Source organism: Typopeltis vanoorti, chromosome 18, assembly GCF_054136105.1.
Source record: "Typopeltis vanoorti isolate ZY-2024b chromosome 18, IOZ_Tvanoo_1.0, whole genome shotgun sequence".
NCBI lineage: Eukaryota > Metazoa > Arthropoda > Arachnida > Uropygi > Thelyphonidae > Typopeltis > Typopeltis vanoorti.
The window spans coordinates 8,606,065-8,627,878 of record NC_143566.1 but is presented as its reverse complement, the minus strand read 5'-3'; the positions used below and the strand labels follow the sequence as shown (position 1 = coordinate 8,627,878).

Below are 21,814 nucleotides of genomic sequence, written 5' to 3'. Positions count from 1 at the left end.
GAACACTTGCTGAGTCAAATAACCATGTTCCTGAATTACACTTAAAAATTTTGTTGAAACGTTAATCTAAATTTATAACTGAATACTTTAGCAATGTCTTCTGCAGCAGTTACCATTTTACCACTTTCATCCCTTAATTTCATCTTATCATGATCATTCTTCCTTCTACTTGCCAAATATCTAAAAAAAAAACTCTCTAGGGTTTCCTTTACCTAATTTGCCAATTTCTGCTTATACTCTACTTTTGTTTTCCTCACTAACTGAGTCACTCTCCTGGCTTGTTCTTTATACTCTTCATGTGACTAATTATTACCATTATTCATCTTGTACCTCCTCCAAAGTACTTTCTTTTTTCAGATTTCATGCTTAAGCTCCACATTCATCCATTTTACACCTACCTTATTCAACCTTTTAGCCTTCGGAATACATTCATACACTGATGCTGTTATGTATTTCTTTGTCAGTTCCCATGCAGCATTTATTTCCTTACTGCTCAACTCCTTGTTCCATGTTATAGCTCCAAGCTGTCTCCTAAGCTTGTCATAATCACCATATTTATATGGCGGGGTTTAATGAGGTTTATGTTTTATTGCCACTATACTGAGCCATAACAAAAGTTTGCAGCAGTAAACCTTGTGTACTGCTGCAAACTTTTGTTATGGCTTTCTGTTAAATTTTGTTACAGAAAGTTAAAAAATTAAGCAAAAGAGTATTTACACGTAGACAGTATGACAGCAAAGGCTACAGCTGTGCACAAATAGTCAAATATACATTAGTAAATACAAAGTTAATAAAGATATATACAAAAATGTTCAAAGTTAAGTTATACAGTGTGTTCGCATAAATAAAATCACATCAAAAGTTACAGCTACTCATAAGATCAGAGGCCACAGTGGCACACAAAAAAATAATTACATATATATATACATTAGCACATAAAAATGTAAATGAAAATATGTACAAATCTGTATAAAGTTAAGTAATACATTATCTGCACATAAATAAAATTAGAGCAAGGATTACAACAATACACGAGGTTAAAAATTTACTCCCGTTCACAGGTAATCATATAAAAATAAATCATTGTGTATGTGCAAAAGTCAAGTTAAACAAAGTGGTACACAGGGTCAGAGGTTATGACAGTCAAGGTCAGTAAGTAGATAATATGCACAATTAAATTAAACAATGCAACATCTACATATAAACAGAAGTATAGTAAAGCACATACATCAGCACATATAAGTAGTTGAGGAAAACTTAGCAGTATATATGTGCAACTGTACATACAAAGATCAAGTTAAGCAGTGTAACATTCACATATCAGTAAAGGCACATCTAAGGCCACAATAGTACACAGTTTGGAGGTTACAGCAGTACATAAATAGTTAAGGTGATTTATTAAATAATATTTATGTACTAAAATTTAATTGAACAATGTGGTATCTACATATGAGTAAAATTACAGGAAAGTTGTAGCAGTATATAAATAGTCAAGGGTAATAATAAGATTATGTGTATGTACAAAATTGAGCAATGTGGGATCTATATAGATAAAATTACAGTCAAATGTGTTTGTACAGGTCAAATGTATTTGATTTTTTGTAGAAATTTAAAACATCATGCAGGTTTCTGGCACTCCACCAGAATATGATTAATGGTAAGACAAGTGTTGTATCCCTCGCTCATAGGTGGGTTATCAGCCCCGAGCAAATATGATTGGGTCAGATGACTGTGGCCTGTAGAGCCTAGCTAAAACTACTTCTTATCTCTTGTTCCTGCTTTGACTAGACTGCCAGTGCCTAAGTTCAGGTTTAATGTCATGCAGTTTGTTTGTTAGTATTTCCTGCCAGGAGAACTGCTATTGGGCTTTTAACTTTGATTTTGTTATTTGTGTGTAGTCTATGTATGGAACGTTCAAACAAGATGTTGAGAAAGAATGAGTTGATCTAGCAGCCTCATCTGTTAAATCATTTCCCCTAATTCCGACATGACTGGGAATCCAGCAAAATTGATCAATATTAAGAATTTTTATTTTGTATAGCAGTTGTAATAACACCTCACCAAGCACTAGGTGTGGATTATACACCAGAGAAGAGATAACCTGTAAAGAGCTTAAAGAGTCTGTATAAATTATACCCTTTTGGTAGGAGTTTTTTTTATATGTATAAGTGCAAGCTGAATAGCATGCAACTCTGCTGTATAATTGCTGCAATTGGATGAGATTCGGTTGGAGATCATGATATTAGGAAACACGGTGGCACTGTCAACAGAGTCTCTGATTGACAGCTTCTTGCCCATCTATATTGAACCTTCAGTATAGATGGGCAAGAAGTCAGAGTGAATTGCTCTCAGGGCATTAAACAGTTGAAGGTAGACAGATGAGGGGGGGGGGTGTATGAGATTTCTGTGTTGACTGGGTGTAAGACATCCAAGGGGAATGCTGTTTTGTATCATACAGGCGGTGTTCTTAATGTTGCCTATAGCTTTCATAGCTTTTTTTGATGCATACCAATAGGACCGTGTATGATATTGAGCCTTAGCATGTACTTCTGCTGTATAAAAAAGAGTTACAAGGGACAGCATTAAGGTTTGGTTTGGAAAAGGAAGGCATGTAGGGTGATCAGGAAAGGATTTTACTTTTAGGCCATAGTTGAGCAACAAATATTTTCATCTGAGTGATTAAGGGAGTGGTTCATTTGATTCTACATAAAGACAATGGGTGATGTGCAAAAGGCACCAGTAGCTATTTGGATACCCTGATGATGGATAGGGTCCAACCACTGCCGTGTGCTCTTCCTTGCAGAACTATAAACCTGGGATCCATAATCAAGTTTTGAGCACACAAGTGCATAATAAATGCATAGTAAAAACTATCCTCTACTGAATGAATATCCCATTCAGTAGAGGATAAGGGGCAGAGATTATTCAGTGCATTTTTGCACTTTTTCCAAAGATGACGATTGTGCGTAGAAGAATGTTAGTTTTCTGTCAAAGATAAGTCCCAGAGATTTGGCCTCTTGTGCTACTGGGATATTAATTTGTCCCATTCTTAAATCAGGATCAGGGCGAAGGGTGCGTTTCTGGCAGAAGTACACACAGATGGTCTTCTCTGCTGAAAGCTTGAATCCATGACAGTGAGCTCAGGAAGAGACATCATTGATTGCTTGTTGGAGTTGCCTTTCAATAATTATATTATATTGCAAGAACGACAATGAATTGTGAAGTCATTGACATAAAGGCAAATTCTTATCATAGGAGGAAGATCTTCACTGAGTGAGTTCACTTTAACAGCAAAGTGGCTCACACACATATGACATAGAGCCTTGAGGAACACGCTCTTCTTGGTAACATGGCTGAGATAACATACATCCTGCTCTGACTTGGAAGACTCGGCTGGAAACAGCATTAAAGATATCAAACTGAAAACAACATATCTTGATACAAGCTGACTGTCCTCAGGGTCAAGTTCTACCATTAGCAGATGAACCAAAGCTAATTTCACATGTAATTGTAGACCTCAAGCTCACTGATGTTTCATGAAACCTTATGGAAAGCATGGAAGCAAAGTTATATGTACAACACTGTACTGGAATGCATGTAACTTTCTGTTGTATATATTGGACTGCTAATGGTCTGGTGATGGATAACATACAGCTTTTCCAGCCTAAGCCTACCAATCTGGCTATGATGAATATTAAAATCATATAAAGGCATACTTTCTCTAGTTGGAGGAAATGACAACTAGATCCTTTAGGTCATTGCTTAGTGAAACATTGCCATGTCTAGCATCAAAGCAGGGTTTCTGTATCTCTCTGCATACAAGAAACACTGAAGTGTTATAAAAATACAAGAATTTTTATAATTGCTAGTAATATTCATTAATGAATAATGTAAACCAATCGATAATTGCACTTTGATTGTTACTTTTATTAAAAACCTGTCAGTCTGGTGCTCTCACCCTTAATTAGTCAACAAACCAGTTTCCCAAAGTGTACCAGATAATTGAGAAATTACTATATTTATGTAACATTCATGATAATTGAAAGTTTAATTAAGGAATAATCATTGATGTGATTTTAATTTTTAGGCTCTTACCGTGAATGTGGTGTCAGCTCTCCTAGACTGTATTGTAATTGGCATCTCTTATGGCAATATATTCAGAGGCAAGTATAAAAACATATTTTAGTATAACATTTAGTAGAGATGTTTATTTTCATGATAGTTGTGAAATCCAATGTAAAAAAAAAAAAAAGTTTTTTCTCCTTAACTTTCTGCCTGTCTGTGATACCAGTATGCAGTAGATTGAGCAGCCTCCTGTGTATGAGATTATTATTTTAAAAATAACTAATTAAAAAAAATGACAGTATGGCATACATACACAGAAAGCTTCTTCTGTCACTGTGTGTAGCACTTAATATCTTCGATTTAGCATACATAAGGAACATTTGAAAGTAATGTCTGCATGTCACTAAGTGCAAGTGGCTTTGAAACTTGTCTGGTATTTTTTTGTTCCTTCATCAGTCATTCAAATTAATACAGAATTGGACCTCAGTGAAGTGTAATGCTTGTTGAGTACCATATCTATTGACTAGCAAAATGAAACAAATGGGTCTAAAAGTTTGTCACCTGTTGCTTCCACATCACCAAAGTAAATGCACCTCTCTTCACAGAGAAGATTTGTGAGGTTTGAGAGAGGATTTGTTCCATCATTATTATCCCAGGATGAAAACACTCTCTGGAATATCGTCACCTTTCTTCACTCAAAAAAAAAAAAATGTTTCAAACTCAATCCTCCATCACAACGTGGATACTGCTTAACATAGATTGTCAAATCTTTGCTGTCCCAGAGCTGTCCTAAATTCTCATAGCTTTGTGAAGGCCATGAAAGTTGAAAGTGAATTTAATTGTGCATGTGCTGAAAACAGCCATTGCTTTTGCAATGACAATGCAAGGCTGCACACACACACGTGAATAGTCAATACACACACACACACACACACACACACCTTCACTTTGGTCTGTTGAAGAGACCAGATTTATATTTGCGGAATGTCCTCTCTACATCCTGGACTTAGCTTCATTGGACTTCTGATTGTTTCTTAAACCAAAGACATATCTCAAGGGTATTCACTTTTGAAAATAAACTCAAAGCTCAGTTTCACTATGGCAATTTTGAACAGACGTAATTACATGGTGAAGAAAATGTACTGGAAGGGAGGGAGATTATGTTGAGGATTATGGAATTATCTTGTTTTTTATTTTATCTTTTGGGTGTAGTGTTATCACATAGAAGGCATTATGTTTTGGAACCTAACCCTTCCCCCCCCCTAAACTAAGTTGATTTTTTTAGGGGATATCAGGATTGTGGAATACTGATTATGAAGACGGATTGAGAATTTGTAGACTGCAGACACTGGCAAAGAAGAGAAATAGGGATAATATGATTGAGGTTTACAAACTTCTGAAAGGGTCATAGAGGATTTCAGTTGATGGAATTTTTCAATTTATGGATGGTGGGGAAAAGACAAGAGGGCATCCTTGGAAGCGAGAATGAATTCTGCTAAGAAGGGGGATGAGGCAAGATTTTTGTCTCTTAGGATGGTGCATGATTGGAATGATTTGCCATTGGATTTTGTGAGTGCAAGCAGTATGAATGATTTCAAGAATAAGTATGATAGTTGGTGTGTGTGTAGTATGTTGCCTCCCTCGATGAGTTCCTTACTCCCTGGAGGTCTCTCTTTTTTTTTTTAAACACTTGATTATGTCTTGCGTACATATAATAATCTATTCTATATCAGTAAAACCCCGAAGTTACGCGGTAGGTGGGACCAACAAAAAATGCGTAAGTCGAATTCGCATAACTTGGGGTGTAATTTTGCATGTAATTTATATATACAAACATACAATTGGGACCAAAGGTTTACAAAAACACATATTTTTAAGAAATATAATCATAATTGTAGTTTTTCATACATAAAAAAAAGAAAGTTATTTCGATGTCGATGGTTTCATAAAATCTAATAGATTCATCTGACTGCATAATGTCTTTTTCTTGTCACGCAAAATTTCTTCATAGCAAGCTAATGATTTTTTTATTCCTTGCCTTGTGGCTACAATTCGTTCCTTGTTAGAATCTATGTCCTCCAAAATCTGCAAACATTTCTTTTATGATTGTTCTTACTGTGGATTCTTGTAGATCGAACTTCTTTGCTAGCTCACAAATTTTTATTCCGCCTTCAAAATCCTTAATAATGTTGTGTTTTGTTTCCAAAGTCAATGTTTTTCTTTTCTTGCTAGCTGTAGAAGAATCGGACTTACTTCTTTTGGATGACATTATTATTTTTTATGTGATAAAATTTTTATCAAGAACATAACATTAAACAATCGCAAGGTTTGTAGACTATGAAAATCATGTGTGAATGGAGACCGTGTGAAACACGTCAGTGCTTGTTCACAACATGTGCGACACTGGCAAATGTGGCCAGCACCTGGAAGATACGACTAGTGGTGAGGCGTGAAGCTGGACGGGAATACATACATACAAGAAACCGCGTAACTCCGGATTTGCATAAGTCGGGGTATGACTGTGTATAAAAAGATAAGCCGAAATTTGAAATGTTTTTTGTCTTACTGCTTACCAGCCTGGAATTCGGGGGATTAGGTGCCGCGGGGGGGTTTCCACTGTGTGTGTGTGTGTGTGTGTGTGTGTGTGTATATTTACACAACCGAGGTTCCACTGTATGTATATATATTTTTTTATTGATTTGATTGCTGTGTTGGAAGTAGGCTGATGTTTGAGAGGGCAAATGAATGATCTGAAAGGTCCAATCAAAGTGAAATTGCTGATATATTCTGGTGTTATTGCATCTGTCTTGATGGTTCACATTCATTTTTATAGTGCTCTTCTTTTTGAACTAATTAGGAGACTTTTTTTTTTCACTGTGGCAGCCTTTCTATGTTTTCTGAGCTTTTAATTTGTACCGGCTTTGAATTTTGTGACTTCCTCAAGAATATCTTGGCATCTCTGATCCACAGAAATTGGTAATTTTTTTCTGTTTTTGCTTTTCTTGCTTGGTACAACAGATTCTGGTTGAATGGTGTTAAATATTCGGATAGGAAGATTGGTGTATTGTCTTGCAATGCGTTCAAGTCTTCAGCAACTGTTTTCTCTGTCTGCTGTCTTATGAGATCATCTCTTGTAGACTTGTTTGTAAGACAAACTATGACTGGTGCAGATCATGACAAGCCTTGTTTTTTGCTCTTCCTAGGAATCCGATTTACTGTCTGAATGTTGCTAAGCTATAGAGGATATCAATTGCATGGCCTAATTTTAAAACTACATCTCTGAGGTTTTCTGTAGGTGCAGTTTCAGGAAGACTGTTTATGACAAGATCTTCTTTATGTTGTTGCTGATTTAAACATTCGTATTGTAGTTTTAGAGAATGAACTTCTTGATGGAGTTCGGATGTCTCTTTCATCATATTGTGTTGCCTGTCATTTAGTGCGTTAATGCTGATTTTAATGTCTTTTACCGTTTGCAACACTTCTATCACTCCTAATTTTTATGTTTGACCAAATCTTCATATTCACTAGATTTTTTTTGTTATTTGTTCATTCTGTTTGTCAAAGAGTTCTTGCACAAGATCTACTAAGCTAGCTTTTATAGTCTCTAGACCGTTTTCTATTAGTATATTTATAGAGTTGAAATTATAGGACTCACCTGTTTTTTTTTTTTTTTTTGTCTGTTCAGTTCGTCGTCTGATTTTGCCTTCAATTTAATTGGCTGCGTCGTAGGTGGTTGCCTAAAGTGCATTTCTTTGTTCTTCCTGCAGAGTAGGCATTTCCATTCCTCGCATGTTGCATTGGATTTACATTGCCAGGTTGTTTCTGAAAAGCCAGCACATTTTAAGTGTAGAATCCTACTGCATTTCTTACAGGTTATATTATTTCCGTCGGACGATAAACACTCCAGGCAATTGATACACTTCATGACTCACCTTTCTTCCCTTGAGCAATTGTGGCCTGATTGTAAAGATGGCGATGTTCTTTGCTCGTTGTTGACCGCGGTCCTCGCAGCCAACAATGAGCAAAGTTTCGGTGAATTTTATATCACTGTCTTCGGCGTGACGAGTAGAATTACTTGGAAACTCTTTCAAATTAAAAACAGGAGTTGGAACTACTTTAAAACTATAAAAAACAGGAGCAGCGATATCACCGTGTGCCTGTTCACACACATGCGTACACAGCGCCCTCTGTGTAGGCATACGAACGCCTTCTTAATAATAATAATAATAACAACATTGGCTATCAATCAAAGAATGGGATTTAACATGTTGAATGTTTTCAAAACTTTAAATCTCATTCCTTAAGTATAGATAGAAGAAAACTGTTAACTCAAAATTTTGTAATTTAATTTAATTTTATAGCAAATATAGTAATTAAAATTTTTGAAAATTTACCAGAGCTTATGATAATATAATCTTTGACAACAGAGTTGCTTTGATATATGCACTACTTAAGACCCAAGCTCTATTCAAGATCGTGTATGTTGATATAAAAAAAAATTGATGTTTTAACCAGGTTTCACTGGCTTGACAATTGTTTCAAACAGTTGGTTCTCATCAGAGACCATGCCAAAACCTAGAGAGAGCAAAACTTTGTTTGTTATCTTAGCCTTTCAAATAGTGCACTTTAGTAATCAATTATGCACCAACCTAGAGTTCACTTATAACAGATGTCAATGTCTGATGTAGGATTGTTAAGATATTGAACAGAGTCTTTGCTCTCTTTTGGTGTGTGGGATCAATTCCAGGAATGGTCCCCCTCTCCTTATTCCTTCCCCTCACTTTACCATATGAAAATTCACCCCAGTATTTATCCTATAATAACACGTCAACACCTAAATGTCTTAATCATATCCCCTTCCTTGTCTTCTATCCAACAAACTCTTCAGTGTGCACACCCTTGGTCTATCCTCATAACCAACAATATTTGCAGCCCTAATATCATCATGAACCTCCATTGCTCAGTCAGTTTCAACAATGCCTTTAGTTGGAAAGACCTTGGTTAACATCCCATCTAGGACATAAAGAACCTTTAAGGGTTTTTTCAACTGAAGTGAGTTAGCCAGTCTCATATGGAGATGGCAGAGTTTTTCCGTCTGGAAACTGGGGTTTTTCATCCTGCACGACAGGAAAACCAGCCAGAAGAACATATGTAATTAACAGGCATGAATATATTGACCTCATAGCATTGGTTTCTTTGGCTGTAATCCAAGTCAATCAGCCAACTTCCAGGGATGGCCCTTATCCTTGTTTCTTTTCCTCGTTCTACCAAATGGAAAATATCCCCACTGTTAATCTCTAGTAATAAACTTCAAGAGCTTAAATGTCTTAGTTATATCAACCATTTGTGTCTCTTCACCAAACGCAGTCTGCATGCCCTCATTCCATCTTCATAATCAAAATTTTAGTCCCGATAACATTTTTGTTATCCATCTCTGTATCCTCTACAAGGTTACTTCATCCCCTTCAAATTCTAGTGACTAGATCGGAGTACAGAAATCCAGATATGGTCTGATGCAATAGGACCAACACCCTTTTCTTATATCAGTGCCCTCCTCAATATTGCAGCAATTTTCTTAGGTGTATTCGCAACCTTAGAATATGTCTGTGAACTTCAAATATCAGTGCCTCCATAGTGCACAATTGGAAGAACCACTGTACCATGGTATGTTATCCTATTCGATTGGAAAAGACCTAAGTTCAATTCTTGTCGTTAAGGGAAGAATCTTTATATCTTCCCTCCCTCCCCCAATTGAAGGTGAGTTAGCTGATCTCATGCAGTGGTAGCAGGTTTTTTCCTCCTGGAAACTCGGGTTTTTCATCCCACATACAAATTGGCCTTAAGAAGACGTGCAATTTACAGACAAAAAATACTAGTAGTGGTGGACAGTAAATCCCCCGTGTGGTGACTGGGGGAATAAGAATAGCCCCACTGTATCCCATACATGTCATACGAGGCAACTAAAATGGGTACCCAGTGCCTGGGGGTATAGCTGGGTCACCCTGTCTCCAGGGGTCATAAATACGGAGGCCTGATCTTCCAGGTTGGGTGTGGGACCGACGACCCCACCCTGGAAAAAAACCATTGGATGGATTAAATGGTGACAAAATGGCAAATGTCTTAAGGATTTGAAAATTGGATCATGGAACTTACTTTCTCTTTACTTATCTGGAACTTTAAAAATGCTGCTGGAGCAACTGGATAAATACAGGATACTTGTTACGGCTATACAAGAAATGAGATAGACAGGAGAGGGAATTATCGAAAAGAAAAATATTATTTTTTATAGCTGCCATAATATGTAATTAACATATCTAATTAATATGTAATATCAAAGAAGAAGTTAAAAATCACATGTTTGGAACAGGTTTCATTGTAAACAAGAGGATAAAACATCTTATTATGGACTTCAAAGCAAACTCACCTCGAATGTGTAGGTTACGAATTAAAGGACAGTTTTTTAACTACATTTGTATCTGTGTACATGCTCCAACTGAAGATAAGAATGATGCCGAAAAAGAGTTGTTTTATGATGAATTAGATAAGATCTATGGGAATGTCCAAAGAGGGATGTAAAAATTATTATAGGTGATTTAAATGCCAAGATAGGCAAAGAGGATACACACACAGGCTAACCATTGGGAAATATAGTTTACATAATAAGACTAATGATAATGGGACCAGATTGATCAACTTTGCTTCTTCAAGAAATATGGTTGATGGTAGTACGATGTTTAATCATAAAGATATTAATAAAATGACCTGGAAGTCTCCTGATGGAGGCACCTTTAACCAAATCGATCATATTTTAATAAATGCAAGACAAGATACCTATCAAATTTGATGGATGTTAGAACACCTATAGAGGAGCAAATATTGATTCTAATCATTATTTGTCAAAGATTAGAAGCAGAATGAATCTCTAATGCAAGAAAGATATATGGGTCCCATGCTAGAAAGTTTAATAAGGAAAGATTGAAGGAATTAGAAGTTAAAGCCAAATATGGTGAGAGAATCAGTGAAAACCTGTCTGGTCTAACCATTGGTGAGAGTGTTAATGAAGCTTGGGATGTTCTTAGGGATGTCATAATGACAACAGCAGACATAATATTAAGTTATGTTAATAAAACATAAGTTATGTTATGTCAGTAAAGTTAAGTATAACCATTGGTTTGGTTTGATGCAGAATGTGAACGTGTGACTGTATTAAAAAATGAGGCATATAAACAAATGCAGCAAAGGAACCACACTCGTAAAGCTGTGGAGGAATACCGTTTGGCTAGAAAAGAAGAAAAAAGAGTGCATAAGAATAGAAAGAAGAAATACTATGAGGATGAACTTAAATAATTGGAACATCTCAGAAGTATGAATGAAAGCAGATCTTTCTATCAAAAGTTAAATAGTAGTCAGAAAGATTTCCAGCCTAGAACAACATTATGTAGGGATAAGGAGGGTTTATACTAGGAAGATGGGCAGAATATTTTATTTCAATGAACTATTGAAATCAAATATATCTGGTCAATTAGATGATGTGGAAGAGAGCCAAGATCTAGAGAATGTTGAACCAGTACCAACAGATACAGAAGTGGAGGCAGCTATTAACTTCAGAACAATTAGGCCCATGAATGAATAGGATACAAACAGAATTAATTAAAAGTGCAGGTACAGAATGCTTCAAGCAGCTGTGTCAGCTTATCAACAAAATCTGGATTAATAAAACAATTCCAGATGAATGGAATCTGAGCATCATATACCCCATCCATAAGAAAGGTGATGTAATGATATGTTCTAACTATAGAGGAATTAATTTACTGTGTACAACTTATAAAATTTCCTCTAACATTCTATTTAAGAGACTTTGCCCTATGTAGAGAATGTTATTGGCGATGGTCAGTGTGGATTCCTTCACGTAAGGTCTACAGATGATCAGACTTTTAATATACGTCAATTACTTGAAAAATGTAATCAATTTGGAATTGAAACACACCACCTTTTCATAGAGTTTAGAACCGCATATGATAGCATAGATAGAACTAACTTATTTATTGCAATGGAGGAACTACATATTCCACGAAAACATATTGCTTTAGTTAAAACTACAATGAGAAATACTCGTTGTCAGATCAAAATTCAGAACATGTGGTCTGATCCTATATATAAAAAACAATGTGTGACAAGGGGATGGCTTAGCTTGCTTACTGCTTAGCATAGCACTTGAAAAGGTTTTCAGAGATACTGGCATTAATACAAGGGAAACTATTTTCTATAAGTCAGTAAAAATTATGGCATATGCAGACGATATCGATATTATAGGAAGGACACAAAAAGCAATGGAAGAAACTTTCATCACTAGAAAAGGCTGTAAAGAAGATGAATTTGCAAATTATCCAAGAAAAAACAAAGTATATGCCAGTAACTAGAAAGATTTATGACAATAATCCTTCTCAAATCAAAATTGGTTCCTATAAATTTGAGATTGTACATAGTTTTATATACTTGGAATCAGAAGTTAATTTTAAAAATTATATCAGTACTGAGATTCAGAGACGCATTCTTTCTGCAAATAGATGCTTTTGTGGACTTAGGAAACACCTAAAGTCACATCTAATCTCAAGAAAAACAAAGATAATGATGTACAAAATACTTGTAAGACCAGTGTTAACCTATGCCTCTGAAAACTGGGTATTATCAATGGCAGATGAAAGATTGCTAGTTCTGTTTGAAAGAAGAGTTCTCACATATATTTTTGGAGCAGTACAAGAGAATGGTGTGTGGAGAAAAAGATATAACCATGAACTATACATATTATTTAATGAGCCAGACATTATTAAGTACAGGTAACCCTCGTATAATGCGGTACTTATACATCGCAGTTTCGATATAGCACGGTCTAAAATTGCAGTAACCATTGTTGAACGCGGTATTTATACAACACGGTTCTGATAAAAACACGGTCTACAAATTGTAGTAACCCTTTATCTTTTCATATGTTTTTTCACCGCGCGAATTAAAAATCAAATTTTATCTTCGTTAAATTTGTGTCTGCCTGTATCCCGCATGTAATTATGAGTAGCGAATTTATATTAGGGGAAATACCCTTTAGCATGCATGTACATCAATTGTTTACCATATAAAATGTTTATTGTTGAAAATTGTCCTCGTTTCTGCCAGGAAAGTGCATTAAAAATCATAAGTGTGTTCATCTCAAGCTGAGCACTTTATTTTCTGGTGAGTTATATACAATATGTAATGCTTGCTTTTTTTGCGTAAAAAATTATTTTTAAGTAATGGCCACAAACTGCAACGAAAGGGAAAAACCAACATTGAAAACAAAATTAATTTCTCTCGAAGAAAAATATTCAAAATCTTGTATCGGTTGATAAATGGAGAAAAACCAGGAGTTTTTGCAGGGACTTTGAAATTAAATGAATCAACAATTCGAACAATCAAAGAAAATGAACATAAAATCCGAGAAAGCATTTATTGCTGGGTCAGTGATAAGTGCAAAGCGCGTTGCTCGTGTACGCGATATTCTAATGGAAAAATGGAGAAATCTCTGATGATTTCAATAGAAGATTGCACCTCAAAAGAAAATTCCTATGGATAGAAATCTTATTAAACAAAAAACTCTCAAAGTTTATAAATATTTATAGTGCAGACCAGGTGTTCAATGCAGATGAATCCGGGTTATATTGGAAAAAAGTGCAAAAACTCACCTATATTTTGAAAAATGAAATATCAGTTCCTGGATTTAAAATTTCCAAAGATAGAATTACTCTCCTGTTTTGTAGTAATGCATCAGGTGATTACATGACAAAACCAATGTTTATTAACCAATCCTCAAATCCTCGTGCTATGAAAGATTAAAATATGCACTATTTTATTTTGCCTAAAACATTTATGCATTATGTGCAATGAAGTTTAAGTACAATTTGTAATTTTTATACTTTTATACTATGTATTTGTTTCACAGTTTATATGTTTTCTTAACTTACATGAATTACGTGAATTAAATAAAAACATATTTTTTGTTGGATATGTCATTGTTGTTTATATAATTTAAAAAAAAAAAAAAACGATTTTGGAACGTAACCCTATGTTTTCTATGTGATCTGAGACTCGCATAACATGATTTATATAACGCGACATTTCTGCAGAACCTAACATCCGCGTTATATGAGGGTTACCTTTACATAAAAAAAAATAGATTAAGTTGGGCTGGATACGTTTTATGCATGGATAGTAATAGAACAGTTAAGATGTTTAATGCTAAGCCGAAAGGAAAAAGAAAAATTGTAAGACCTATAAGATGGGAAGATGGAGTGATGCAAGATATTAAGGTTTTAGGAGTCAAAAATTGGAGGAGTTCGGCATTGAATAAGGAAGGCTGGCAGAAGTTTCTGAAGAAGGCCAGGGCTCACGGAGGGCTTTGGTTGCGGATAGTAAATGGCATTAGTGTAGATTATGATGAAATAATAAAATGATGATGGCAGTAGTGGTTGATGTAGTTAATTCAGTGATGGAGATGGAGATTTGTAGAGTTGGTGCCCTCCCTCGATGAGTCTTTGGACTTCAGGAAAACAAGTTAAAATCTGTCTAAAATCACCACAAGATTATTCCGTGCTTCCTCCACTTCTTCCAGTATAACTTCACCAAGTAAGTATGAAACATCTCATCTATAGATCCCAAATTTCAAAACCTTATATTTAGTTACATTAATCTGATAACCCATTCATTTGTTCATATTTCCAGCTTATTCAAATCATCTTGAAGAGCTAAAACATCAGCACTATTACTAATAACCCTTCCAAGCTTCATTATCTGCAAACAACTGACTGTCTTCCTGTAGTCCTGTGACAGTGTAACAGTAATAGTTTTGCATGTGAAATATATTCACATCTGATCTACTTGTATATAGAGGCTAATGACTTCGCATCACTTGCCTTACTATGTATCCCATAATGCAAAGCTCACACACACCCTTTCAGACGTGTAAAATGCTATGCATAATAGGAAGGGTCACTACCGCAACCAGTTTCGACCTTTATTGAGGTCTCATCAGTGGTAGCCAGACCCAGGAGTGATACGAAGGTTGAAGTAATGCAGAATACATATATATCTCATATACAAGTAGCCAGAATGTGCTAAACATATTAATAAAAATCTCTGGATGAGAGAAAGATATTGAAAGTTTTTTTTTACCTTGGTTCTACTATACAGACATGAATCTATTTCATGCACAAAACATTTTTTTGCTTCCTTGGGTAAAGGATTAAAACCAAGTATAGGCACCCCTCGGTTTACACCTCACTTCCGCTCCTGATAAAACGGGCGTAAACCTAATTGGCGTAAAAATGAACCTAATTTTAATGGGAGGTACAAAGTTACGTTCCGTGCAGTCAAAAAATATGTACATGAAGTATGTGTGACATTATTATATTTAAAGCTTTGATTAATGCATACATATATATTTGTTAAAATAAAATTATTAATAAAGAAAACAAAACAAAATTATATACAAAAAATAGGAAACTTCGAAAAGATATTACATATTTCTATGTTGAAGTTCCTGGTTTTGGATCACCTGCATTTTTTTTTTTTTTTTTGAAAAAAGTATCCAGTATTAACTGCCTAGATTTTCTTTTTCTTTCTTTAAGGAGTTCAGTGTAAGGTCAAATAGATGCGATTACACTCCTTTTTATGTTTGCACTCTGTTCGCCAATCGTAGTAGATTTCTCAGAGCTATGCTTGCAAGGATACTCTGTAAATCGGCCATTTTTATATTCTCATTCTCTCAGAGGACCTTCTTCGTTTTCTTTCTCTTCCTTTGGATGTTGACTTAATTGTTCGGCTAATTCTTTTACGTCTTCATTGGAAAGCGGTTTATCGTGGCTCTCTAAGACTTCTGTCACATCTTCAGCTGTAATATTGTCCAATCCCACCTCTCACGCAAGCTTGGTAATGTCTTCGATAACGTTCTCCTCTTGCTCTAATTCCTCGAAGTCGTGCATAAATGCTGGAAGAAGTCTTTGCCATGCTCCTTTTTTAAAAACACTTTGCTTCTATATTTGCTTCGTTCCAAGCTGTCTTGATGTTGTTAATGCCCTTCAAAATATTGAATGACCACCAATAGTCTTTAATAGTTTTTCCTGAAGTTTCCAAGACTCTTACCATTTCTATAAATGTTATACAGAAGTAATAGGCTTTGAAGATTGATATAATCCCCTGATTCATCGGTTGCAAAAACGATGTTGTGTTTGAGGGTATGTAAGCAACCTTAACATTCAATGGTGTTCTTACTTCAGCAAGGTTTTGAGGATGTCCAGGGGCATTAACCAAGAGCAGCAATGCCTTGGCTGGCAAATAATTTTCTTTACAGAAGTGAAGCATGGTAGGACAAAAATAAAAACGTCTTGTGTAACCCAAGCTTTCTTGTTCCATTTCAAATAGACTGGCTGCATGGCTTTTAAACCCTTGAAGCCACGTGGTGTCTGTGTGAATGGTGCACCAACATTGGCTTAAGCTTCAAAGTTCCGGAGACATTTGCACCCAACAAAAGCGTGTCAGTCTTTTGCAGGTTTAAAATGTGGAGCGGAACGTTCTTCACAGGAAATGAAGGTGTGTGATGACAATTTTTTCCAGTAGAGCCCAGTCTCATCAACATTAAAAATCAGATCAGAAGGATAACTTCCTTGTTCTACACAGTCTTGAAATTCTTTAGGAAAAGCAGCTGCTGCTGCAACATCTGCACTTGCTGCCTCACCACATAATTTGACACTATGGCACTTTCTTCAAGACTTAAATCTCGTGAACCAACCTTTGCTTCCTAAAAATGTTTCTTTGCCTCCATCTGTCTTTTTAAGATCCTCAAAAATTGTTTTTGCTTTCTCAATTATAACAGCCTGCATCAGAGGAATGTTTTTCTGATTCAAGTCATCCACCCATAATGATAATAATTTTTCCATTTTTTTCAGGAAGTTTATCCCTGCTATAACTTACATGTTTTGCATTTAGTACTGCCATAGATTGTTGCGCAGACTGATTTATTCTATCTGCATTTTTCATAATTGTAGTAACAGTCGATGGAGGTAAGTTCATACTTCTACAGACATTAGCACATGTCTGCCCATCTTCCATTCGTATCACCTCCATCTTCTTTTCAAGTGCGATTGATTTCCGTGCCTTCTTAATACGAAGTTCTGCTAACTTTTCTGCACTTCTTTTATCAGACATGATATGTAATTATGTACTTTATCAATTTAAATATGTATGGAAGTAAAAAAAATTAAATAGAACAATTAGGTAGATTCAACAGCAAAACTAGGTTTGATACATATATGTCATAGTAGCTCGGTAAACACTCAAACTAAGTTGCCTGTTAGAGTCGTTTCTCAGTCAGACCACACTACAGTAAGAAAGCATGAGCAGTCATCCGGCGTTATTGTGAATCGCCGTAAATTGAACCGTCGTAAACCGAGGGCTGCTTGTATATAATTTCTTGGTATCTTTAATGTATAGCGGAACCAAGGTAAAAAAAAACAAAAAAACTTTCATCTTTTTCTCAACCAGAGATTTTTATTAATAAGGTCTAGCACCTCTCAGCTACTTCTGCATTACTTCAACCTTGGTATCTCACCTGCGTCTGACTCTCAATGATGAGACCTCATTTTACATATCTCATTTTATACGTCCAAAAAGTGTGTGCTTTGCATTATGGGATACATACTAAGTCAGTGATGTGAAGTCATTAGCCTCTAAGCTCTGACATGATTATATTTCACACAAACATTTTTTGCTTCCTTGGGTAAAGGATTAAAACCAAGTATATAATTTCTTTGTATCTTTAACACACACACGCACGCATGCACACACACTTCATCGTATAATATATCAGAAAGATAACATAGTGAAACACCAAATATATGTAGGTCTTGGGGATAGAGCCTGTATAATTAGGGGAAAACATATTTATATTATATAACAGGATTAGTCAACAAAAATCTAAAAATTTGGTACTATTACTGTTCAGTAAGATTTTTCTTTATGTCATTGATATGATATTCAGTTGTTTGCAGATGATGTGAAGCTTGTAAGGATTATTAGTAATAGTGCTAATGTTTTAGCTCTTCAAGAGGATATGAATTTGGAAAGCAGTATACATATATGTATACTGCTTGAAAAAAAGTCAATGAACACCATAGTGTGAGGAACAAACAGCCATGGCACCCACATTTAATAAGATGTAGGCCCTCCTTCTGTTGAATTTAAAACTAATTCCAGTGGTGACTAACCATGAGGTGCAGTTGGACTTAACAGCCTTGCTAATGCTACTAATAGTGAAACTATAAGCACTGCTGCTATATTTTTCTTACGCCAGAGTATCACTTTAACAAACAATCTTATCAAAATAACGATATTTGTACACAACTGTTATTCCAGTTTTAATTAACTAAAACTAACTAAAGTGGAAATCAGATTCTCTTTCCTCACTGTAATAAAAATATCTAGATTTTGCTTGTGTAGGTAACAATTGGATGAATTATTGATTAATATATTTGTGTATGACTTCCAGTGGTTATGGTACCAAACTGACTGAGATCTTTTGAGGCAAATACACACATGCGTGAATGAATGAAAAGACTGGATTTCGTTACCCATCTTTATTTGATTTTGCATGCCTGTTAGCTTATGATTATTACTCCTAAATAATTAAATTGTTCCATTTTTTCTGTTTCAAAGTTTCCAAATTTCACACTTGTATCAGTTAACTGATTCTGCTTGATATTAATCATTCTACTATCACTTTTACGCATTGGCACTATATTTCCCTCCTTTCACTCTCCAGGAACTTGTCCTGTTTCAAGACTTTCAGTAAACAACCAAGTTAATGGCACAGTCTGTTTCATAGCACATTCTTTTTGAAACACTTGGCAAAATCCCATCTAGTCCCATCTGCCTTACAGATATTTAGCATACTCAGTATTTGAAATACATCCTCTTCACGCATACCATGTCATGCGGTGCCTTCCAATATTTGTAAACCGTTACTGCATTCCTTGTTTTTTTTGCATTTATTAGTTTTTTCACCATTTAGTCTTGACAAAGCTAGTCAGTTTTAGTAGCAAAACTAGTCGACAAATTTGTACATATATGTATTAAACCTATGGTCTTATAATCCAAATTAATGTTGTGTTAATTATACATCCTCTTCATTCACTTCTAACACTTCATGATTCCTTAACCCTCTAGCAATAAAGCCTGCTTTACAAAATGGAACACAGTAATAAAGTGATCATTAAGTAGCTCAGCTGTATCATCTGTATTTTTTACCTTTGTCTCCTCTCCATTCAGCAAGTTCATCTGTCCACAATCATTTTTCCTCTTACTTACCACATAGTGAAAAAACTCCTTGGGAGTTTTTTTCACTATGTGGATTGCAGCACTCTCGTGTACTATTTTTTCCCTCTTTGCAGTACTAGTCACTTTCCTAGCCTGAGCCTCATATTCCTCATGCAGCTGTTCTCCACCTCTCTGTTTTTATGTCTTCTATAATCTCTTTTTCATCTGCAATTACTGTCTAATTTTTTTAGTCATCCATTTGACTCCAAATTGCTTTATCTTCTGCACTCGAGGTATACAGTCTTGCTGTCAATGTTTCTTTTTAAGAATCTTCCATGCATTATTGATCCTTCTTCCTTCAAATTATTTCATCTGTTTGTACTGCTACAAGCTGGTTTCTTGGTATGATAGTTCCCTGCTTTATAATTCCACATTAATTCCCTTCTACCTTGATACTACTACTACATGTCTATTCACCCTCCAAGTCAGGACTACATGGTTACTCTCATGGGGACAAGTAAGACATCTCAATCACATTCAGATCCTGTGATGCAGTAATCAAATCTAAAATCCTTGATCCCTTTGTTCTCTTCACTATGTGCTGCCTAAGACAGGTGTCCTTCAAGAAATCCAAAAATTCAGTTCTCCTCGTACCACATGCTGACTCCTTTGCCCAGCATAGTTTATATTGCTATAGTTGAAGTATCTCATAATAATTAATCATCTTGCACTTGCCATACTAAATAAACATCACCTGCTCATTGCCATCTGTATTCCTTAGTCTATATCAGTGATTTTCAACCTTTTTCATAATATGGCATGCCTAGACTAATTATTAAAATTCTGAGGCACACTAAATATATTCTTTTAATATTTTTAATGATCTGGCAAAAAATAGGCATAATTTTGATTGATTTACACATACAAGATATTAATAATAGTAATCACTTATCCTTTTTGCTCCAAAAAAATTTTTGAAACTATATTTTTGACATTTTGAGTAAGAAGCACAATACTGAAAATTATTTTTAAAAATTTTTATTGATTTTTTTCAAATGAATATATAATATCGTGTTAAAGGAATACTATTGAATAAAATTAACTGGATGAAAAAAAAAAAAAACAATAAAATAACTCTTACCAGTTACCTTAAAAATAAGAGAATTAAATGAAGTTATTTGTGAAGACACTTATGAAAAGATTAAAGCTAATTAACACTTAATTTTAAACCGATTCACCAACCTTAAGTTTTGTAAAATATAAATAAGGGAGCTTCAAGTGCAGATGGAAGACCAGACACTAATAAATAAATGCGCAAATTATGACGTTATTTCTTTCAATTAAGTTGTTTTCACAAAAAAAAAATCTCGCAGCACACCGGTTGAAAATCGCTGGTCTATATCAATCTCACTAATATCTTTTTTATAAACATCTATATCACATCATATACTCTCAAACCCATTAGTGTTATTTCCACTTGCTGCTTATCTCCACTTGCTGTTACTCATGATAACTCATGAGTAACACTTCACTATCACATTTAATTTCTCTATCCTGCCGAAATATGGTATACTCTTCAATATCTATCCCTGTTAGAACATCCTCCTCAGTTAACCAAATTTCACTTGATATCAACAATCAATGTCACAAACTCATTCCTTTATTCCTAATGCTCCTGGCATTTGTATACAGAAAAACCATTGCATTCCAGCATTCGTATAGCCATTATTATTTCCTGCATGCTCCACCTGGATCTCCAATATAATGACATCCTCTCATTTTTCAAGCCACTTTCCCCACATTAGGGAATTCCTGCTACATTCCACCCTCGCAGTCCTTGCCTCCCTGCCTTGACTCACTCACTTTGCTCAGAAAATGTCAGTCTCTCCAATGTCTGCATCATTTTATATTCAAGAATGATGCGATTCTTGCATACAGCTTTCTTCTGTCCTCAGGATGTACTCTACACATCCACATATTCCAGACCTCTCTTCCTATACATTCTTAGTATCGACTTATTCATTATCACTGCTCTTCTCTACTACACATTATCATCCTGAGACAACACACACTCACTTGCTGTCTTCCCTTGGATACATTTCTGCTGCACTATTCCTAACATGGAGCCTCCATATCTCAGTCAGTATAGACAAAGCCCCTTGGTTAGAACAACCTGGGTTTGATTCCCATCAGTGATGTAAGGAACCTTTATTTGGTCTCTTTTGACTAAAGGTGAGTTAACCAGTCTCATATGGAGGTAGTGTTTTTTCTCCCAGTAGCTTGAGTTTTTCATTCCTCACAACAGGCAAACTAGTCCCGTGAACACACATGTCTACAGTCATAAAAAGGAAGCAACAGGAAACCACCTTTTTCATAATCATCTCCCTAGTATGGTAGCATATAGCTACCC

At 35.3% G+C, this 21,814-nt stretch overlaps 1 protein-coding gene across 2 annotated transcripts in view; it reads left to right on the top strand.

The window, feature by feature from the left end:
- Nucleotides 1-21,814, top strand: part of LOC150096478 (type-1 angiotensin II receptor-associated protein-like) — a 152,548-nt gene that overhangs the window by 103,144 nt on the left and 27,590 nt on the right. For both annotated transcript variants that reach the window (XM_090408474.1, XM_090408475.1), the window contains exon 5: nucleotides 4,088-4,163. In XM_090408474.1, coding sequence (XP_090264600.1) covers nucleotides 4,088-4,163 — 76 coding nt within the window. The remainder of the gene's footprint in view (nucleotides 1-4,087; nucleotides 4,164-21,814) is intronic.